The 7,654-nt window shown below is 36.5% G+C and overlaps 1 protein-coding gene across 1 annotated transcript; it reads right to left on the bottom strand.

The window, feature by feature from the left end:
* Positions 1 to 327: 327 nt before the first annotated feature.
* LOC133881187 (uncharacterized) lies at positions 328 to 5,865 on the bottom strand. Its single transcript, XM_062320136.1, has 6 exons — positions 5,701 to 5,865; positions 4,406 to 4,644; positions 4,226 to 4,284; positions 2,306 to 4,126; positions 1,236 to 1,389; positions 328 to 1,134 (listed from the first exon to the last, which is right to left on the bottom strand). The coding sequence occupies exons 2-6, from the start codon at positions 4,533 to 4,535 to the stop codon at positions 467 to 469; spliced, it is 2,832 nt and encodes a 943-aa protein (XP_062176120.1). The 5' UTR covers positions 4,536 to 4,644; positions 5,701 to 5,865; the 3' UTR covers positions 328 to 466.
* Positions 5,866 to 7,654: the final 1,789 nt, after the last annotated feature.

Raw genomic sequence — 7,654 nt, 5'->3', positions numbered from 1 at the left:
ATTCAAAAAACTTAAATTAAAAGGAAATGGTGAATCTACGTATTTAATTAATTAATTAATTAATATTTTAAGAGTGTACGTGTTCAAGTTCAAAGAAGTGGACATCAAGGGAAGAACAAAGCAATGGCAATCCGTGTATACACTTCCAAATAAAGGTGGAAGATGGCTACCTTCAGCTCTCCAATATGCTAAGCTCTCAAATATAGGAAAAAGAAAGAGTGATGATTAACTTGATAAAGAAAAAAAAAAAAAAAAAAAAACCAAGGTAAAATAAGCTGTATTATGAGTCACAACACCGATTAGGATCTAAAAAGACTAGATGAATCAGAATGCAGTAAAAGAAGCTATGAACTGAAGAATTATATAAAGATTTTCTGACAATACAATATGCCCCCCAAAAAAAGCACATGTTGAGAACTTGAGACTTACATCGGTGGTAAAAAAAATAATGACGCCTAAATGCATATTAAAGCTGCAAGATATCAGCAACCACCTCCTGAACCAAAGAATTGAATATTTCATCCTCAACCTCTACCCCCAATGCAAATGCATCTAATTGGAAGTCCAGCCATCTTCCATGTTGGCTGCTCATGTCTTTATCTACAAGCTCATCAACCATACAATCCCCCAACTCTCTCCAACCAGAAATTTCCTTGTACACTTCTTCTGCTAACCACTCCTTTCTTCTCACCATTGCTACCCCTTTCACCCATGCTCCATATCCCCCACCTACAAATCGTCCGCTTCTCAAGTCCAAGCATTCGCTCACACAATCGAATAATACCTTCCGCCTTAGCCTACACTCGCCACTATCACTTTCCCACTGTATTTTTCGACTTTCCAACTGATCAAAGAGATGAGGGTTTATGATCTCACCGGCCCGACCTAATGCGAAGTCCTCAAACATTGATTCCACATTACACAGGATCTCCTGCACATATTCTATTTCCCACTTGGTCGATCTCACAAGACCTGTCAAAATTGACCTGGTCGAATATTTTTCCACCACTGCTCCAGTAGATGTGGAAGAAGCCGAATCTGATAATTCTATATCAGCTTCCACTGAATGGAACTTCTTTGAAGAACTTAAACCAAGAACCTCCAGAGCTTGAACAGATGAACTCAACTTGCTTCCTGAAAGAAATTGTGAAAGCTTAGCATTGTGACTGAATGATAATGCTTCCGTGGAGAGAAAACAATTGAATCTGTAATCATAAAGGATATGCTACCTTTACCTTCCGTACTGTTACTATCAGTGGTAACTGAAGAGTCACAAGTTTCAGTTGAAAAGGAATGCTCTAGAATAGAGATTGGACTAGGATGTCGGCAATTGGGCAACGGTCCAGCTTCAATACGATTGCTGCTACATTCATCCATCTCATCCGCTCCCTGAAGATATTGGATTTGTGTCAACTAACATTAGATGACATAGGCCAAACAGGCACCAAAATTAAATTTTGACAGTGCAAGAAAATTGGGGGAAGGGAGGAGGGGAGGGGATCCTTAGAGCATGTATTCAAACTATTGGTAACAACAAACCCCAACCACATGGCTCAAAAGGGTTCACAAAATATTAACAAAAACTAAAATAGCATAACCAAGTCAGAAAATTGAAAATGAAAGGGTTGGTTAAGCAATGGGACTATTATGCTATACGATTAAGATCTAAATTTTGGAACACCAGGAGGATCAGTTTTTAACTTTCACAGTTTGCTAAAAGTTGGAGGAGTATCAACCAAACAATAAAATTCTGTAGACAATTTGAGACAAACTGAAACCCATGTTTATTTTAACTTGTGATGAGCTCAAGACTCTAAAAGAGATGAGTTAAGTTAAAACTGAAATGACATCCTGCATTTAAATTAAACAGAAGTGTAAAACACACGGATTTAAAAAGGCAAGAACCTTGATAATCAATAAGAGTGACTCCCATATATATATAAAAAATAAATAAATAAATAAAAAATAAAAAATAAAAAATAAAAAAGAAGAAGAAGAAGAAGAAGAAGAAGAAGACAAGGCACTTTACCAGATGGCCATATGTAATTGGTTAAACAAATGCAGTTTGGCCTAACCAAATAGCTTCGTTCAAAAAGATGAGTCTGTTTCTAAAGACTCCTCTCATTTCTAAGATAACAGATTTGATTTCCGGAATCCAGATATATAACCCAAAGATCAAAGCATCTAGAATGAAAAATTCTAGATTACTTGTATCTAGCATCACTAAGAACCTGCAAGCCCATTAAACAAAAGATAAAGAAATACCAAAAAAAAGTTCTCGTAATTGTAATGAGAATTCATGTACCTGAAACTTGTTTTTCCATCTGAAGGTGGATGGATTAGTGGAGGAGAAGTCAGAGTCATAGCCACCAAATTTATCTGTAACAAATTCATATTGGTCTCTCCTCTCAAGTAGCATTGGCTTGGAGCTAACTACATCAACATGGGGTACCGGATCTTGAAAAATCGACAGAGAACTAGAAGCTGACTCTACTTTGAAGGAGTCACAGGGAGAAGACCCAACTCCATAAGTTAATTCCCTTAACTTTTGCTCCAAAAGCGTACTCAAAGAATCAGCCCCTATAACATTGTATCCCAGTGAAGATAATCTCATACTATCAGCCCCTATGTTGTTTCTCATGCAATTACCATTAGTTTTATGTGCAACCTGACAAGAGGTGTCAGACCCATGCATTGATCGTGTCAGTGGAGCTGTGAATGTAAAAGAAACAACATCGATGCCTTTCTTTCTGCTGTCTTGAGCCCAACTAAAGTCCCTGTCCATAACTGGTTTAGATTGAACTGGCTTCTGATTTTTGTCATTCAACACATTATCAGCATTCCGATTTTTCTCAAAGTGAAAGTCCCTATCTATTGTTCGTTTCTTCCTAGGGAAATTCTTTGTACTAGAACATGCATCTTTATCACCATCTACCTCCTCTAAACCCAGCTTCCTGGATCCAAGTTTGGAGTTCCCAGTGGATTTACTTGAGCTTTTGTGACGCCCAAAAGATGAATCACCAGACGGCTTTTTTCTATTCTGTGAGTTCGAACCCAAAGGCTTTGAAGGCAATTTGGCTTTGTCCATAAGGCAATTTTGTTTCTGATTATTCTGCCTTAAAACTCCGGAGGCATTATGCATAGAAGATTTCTTATGCAAATTCTTATGAATAGTAGGCTGGCTCTTGAAGGGCTGGCTTATGTTAACCTCACTCTGCTCTTTCTGTCTTACCAAATTTCTACTGACACTTGAATTTAACCCTTCCCTTCTCTGAACATTAACCTTTGCTTGGATTGCAAGTGAAATGGACTTTGTCCTACTCGTTAAACCAGAAGAGCCTTCTTCTATATCAGGAGTATCTATGGATCCATTCCAGCTTTTGTTCATAGACTGTCCGTTAAGATACTTGGCAGCAGTAGACTCAACTGGCCTTCGAGAAGCTTCAGCAACCCTGGAAGTTTTATGAGCAGCTTCAACTTTCTCTTTTAGGTCTCGAACTTTCAGGGTTATGGAAGAAGACCCAACCATAGGCACTTCCTGCGCAGCCTCCACTTTTTCTTTGAGATCCCGAACTTTCAAGTGTACTGACGAAGAACCTACCAGAGGCAATTTGGCCTTGGCAGCAGCTCGAGGTCCAGACTCAATAATTTTTGCAGCTGCTTCCATTATGTGAGCAGCATTCTTAGTGGAAACGAAGCCAGGAGTCTTAATAGGGGACAAAAGTTTATGGTGGGTAATTGGAATTGATTTAGCTGATTTAGGAGGCAAAGTTTCACTTTGGAACTTCTCAATTGGCCTGCTTAGCATCTTTGGGGGTTTTGACTCCACAAAGTTCCGCACAGGGCCCTCTACCTTATTCAGCAGATTTCCAGAATACATGATTTGATGATCATGATGATAATCAAACCTGTGATAATGAGCTTCTTGAAGAGACTGAGTATCAAAATAAGGGGTAGAGTAGGGCTCAGAAGAGTTGGATGTGGGTAAGGATTCTAATCCCATGAGCCTGGCGACTACCCCAGGGGCCCTACTTACATATGCTTCTTCATCTGTAACTGATGAAGCACAACTATAGTCACTACTTCCTTTGATACTTGACCCTGCTCTAGTTTCATCTTCATCTATCTGGACATATTAAAGAATTGGAAAACTGTCTTAGATCAAATTACACCAATCAAGTAATAGGATCTTCAATACAAAAACAATGAGTAGCAATATTCCCACCAAATGGAGTCGTGTCCTTGGCATGTTCCCGTCGCTTTTCTTTCCTTGTTTGGAATGCTCTACACCAAATGACAAAAAAAGAAACATGAAAGATACCAATCATATATACAAGATTACAATCTGAACAGGAACTCAGATATTTGACATTGAATATTCTGGTCACGTGGAATACAATTATACCAGGTAAATCTGACTTGCTTGAGAATAACTTCTTCCGAGATTTGGCAGTCCAGTCGAACAGTTGAAAGAAACTGCCCACATAACCTCCTCCACTTTTTAAACCTTCTTTCTCCACTCCCATTTTTCTCATGCAGAAAATGCCTAAAAATAAAAGAAACCGGGGGGGAGGGGGGGCTACTTCAATGTTTATAACTGAAGAAGCAGGAGAAAAAAATTCCCTTTCTCCAACCAAAATCCATCTGCAATATGATCAAACAAAATAAATTATTAATCCTCAACCAAGATGGATTTCTTAAACCATTTCTCCAAAAAAAAAAAAAAAAAAAGAAGATTTTTTCTCTTCTGACAGGTGAACACAACTCACACCCAACAAGTCATACACTCGAAGTACTAAAAATACCAAATATGATGAAACATCTTAAAAAAATTATCAGTATTTAGGGGCTGGGAAACTCTGCATCAGATCCTCAAAGACAGCATAAATATTTTAAAATACTGATATTTTTTTATCAGATGACCTTGAATTTTACAATTGACCTTATTATTGCTACCTGTTCCTGTTTATTGTTATGGTAAAGAGAGACTACTAACAGGACTCCAGAAATATGAAACAGAAGCAAAAAATACAGCAAACAATCCCTTAGTTTTAAATCTAAGTATCAGTATTATCACTAACAGGAGATAACCATTTCTGCTTCAAAATCAATACAACGTGATTTTGCACTTGCTCCACATCCTATGAACCTCAAGCAACAAAGCTTTCTAAATCAATGGGGGAAGACAAAGACTTAAGCAAACTACATGCATCCCCTAATTCACTCAACCAAATACCGCAAATTCCAAAGCAAAAATGAAGCATAAACCCTCAATCTAATTTGACTGAGAAACGAAACTAAAAATATACCAATATAAATTCCACGATCTATATGTGTACCAGAAAAAAGTCAACATCTTTTGCAATCTTTTGCATTGGGCTTTCAAAACTATGTCATTCGAATAACCCACAAAAACAATCTAGGCAGAGTAATAAATTTCAGTTATCTCGGTTCAATCCTTATCAGAACATGACATTGACAAATAATCAATCCCTTCCCTGTTCCCCAAATTTTCTCATCAACCAAACACCACCCCACAAAAACCAATGAATCTAATCAAGCTCAAGGAAGTAACAAACACAAAGACTATACTATCCCAAACTAAGAAAAGCAGCAACCAAGCCAAACCCACAAATCTCACAACCCAGAAACAAAAAATATTAAACTTTTCAAAAGAGACAGGAAAAGTGAAAAACTTACATTGAAACAATGAGTTATGCCTCTGGATCTTTGTTTTTCTGTATACTATAAATGCACCAAAAACTCCGGTGGTGGGTAAGCGTTTCTGAAACGAAGCAAATGAAGCAATTAAGAGAAAAAATTTGAGGTATTTGGGTCTGAGTCAGAGCAGAGAGAGAGAGAGAGAGAGAGAGAGAGGTAAGAGCTACCATTACTGTGTAGTGAAGGTCGTGCGTAGTTCAAGCATTAAATGGAGAGACAGTGAGGTTTGTGTTTTTCTAAAAAAACAAGGAAAATAATTTTAAATTATGTTTGTGAGAGAGAGTTATTATAAAAAGGTTAAAAGTTTATAACGTCTCTTTGGAGAGGGAGACATTTCAAATTCCAAATGGGAGACCGGTGGTCCTTGGAGAGCATGATATAGTTACACGAGGGTGTATCCGGGATGGGGGAGACAAACTTGATCTATGAGTCTATGACTGACACGTCATTTCCAAATCTAAGAAAAAAAATTGCAAAATCTCAATAAGTTGCAAATAGTTCTAATAAATTCTTTGGGATAAACGAAACACAAATAGATCTTGAACATGGTTTCTATTAATAAATTAAACGAAATTCGTTAATATAACACGTCATCACCCATAATATTGCAATATGTATTTTTTAAAATAAAAATAAATAATAATATAAAATATAAATAATAATAATAATTAAGTGGTGGGTGTTACCATGGGAGGAGATGACCCATGGCCGTGGGTCTCCGTACCCACGACAATGTTCATTGACCCACCCGTGAGTCTTTGTTGGGTTCTCTTCATGGTAACTCTCTACAGGCTAGCCTAAGGTAACCGAACTATTCTTCTTTAAGAGTTCAGGAACCCCTTTAATTATTTTTTCTTTTTTATTACAAATGACACGTCGCAAATTGTTGGGTACTAACATGGACTCCCAATTCGCTAACGAAAATATATCCAATGACCTATTTGTATCTTTTGCTTACCCGTGTAGTCACTTTTTAAATTTTATTTCGCAGCTCAATGAAACTACATCAATTAATTTTTCATTTTTCCAAAAAAGAATCTATCATACAAAGTGAACCCAAATCTAAACCATGCCCTATTATTTGCAACTTTGCAAGTACCTACTATTAAAGCCTTCTAAATTATTCTGGATGGATTTATATATGGTACGGGTTTTAGGGTCTCAATGATACCACTGTAGGACTTTGTGAATAAACTTCGCAAGTACTTACTATTAAAACAAAGTGTCACGTTAGGACTTTGTGTATATAGTGTGTGCAAGAAACATTTTTCAAATTCTATATATCACACATTTTAACATTAAATATCTTTATATTTGAAAAGTATAAAATAAAATTACATTATAACAATATAAAATTCACTTGATTGCACTTTATTGATGGGATTTGAATCATTTATATCAATTACTATTGGATTATACACGTTATATAAATGAGAATATTAATCCTACTTTATATTATCTTGTCTTCCTTCTATCTTTATCCGCTAATGTGTTATTGTCAATTTATCGTTAGTTAGTTTTTTTTTTATTATTAATCAAGATTAATTTAAAGGTGAATTGATAATGTTTACATTAATTTTATATATGAGATTTAATTACATAGAACTTCTATACATTCACTTTTTGAACAATTAATCTCGTATATGAAATGATACATATGTTGAATGAATTCAAGATTGCAAGTACATGAAATGATTCATATGCTTGCGTTACACTCTAGCATGAAGCCAAAGCTTTTCAAAACAAATCCAGGTCATACGGAGGGCGAAACTTCAGTGCTTCACTCATATCCTATATACGTGTTTGCCTATGTGATTTTCAAATTCAGATTTAATCGTGGGCCTCATGAGGACCCCGCAAAGACAGTTGCATCCGACAAGAATAATATGTCCAACGGGCCCACCAATTATGTTCTCTGCCCCCACGTAAAATC

This window comes from Alnus glutinosa, chromosome 1, assembly GCF_958979055.1.
Source record: "Alnus glutinosa chromosome 1, dhAlnGlut1.1, whole genome shotgun sequence".
NCBI lineage: Eukaryota > Viridiplantae > Streptophyta > Magnoliopsida > Fagales > Betulaceae > Alnus > Alnus glutinosa.
Note: the sequence above shows the minus strand (reverse complement) of the source record. Positions and strands in the feature narration are given on the sequence as shown.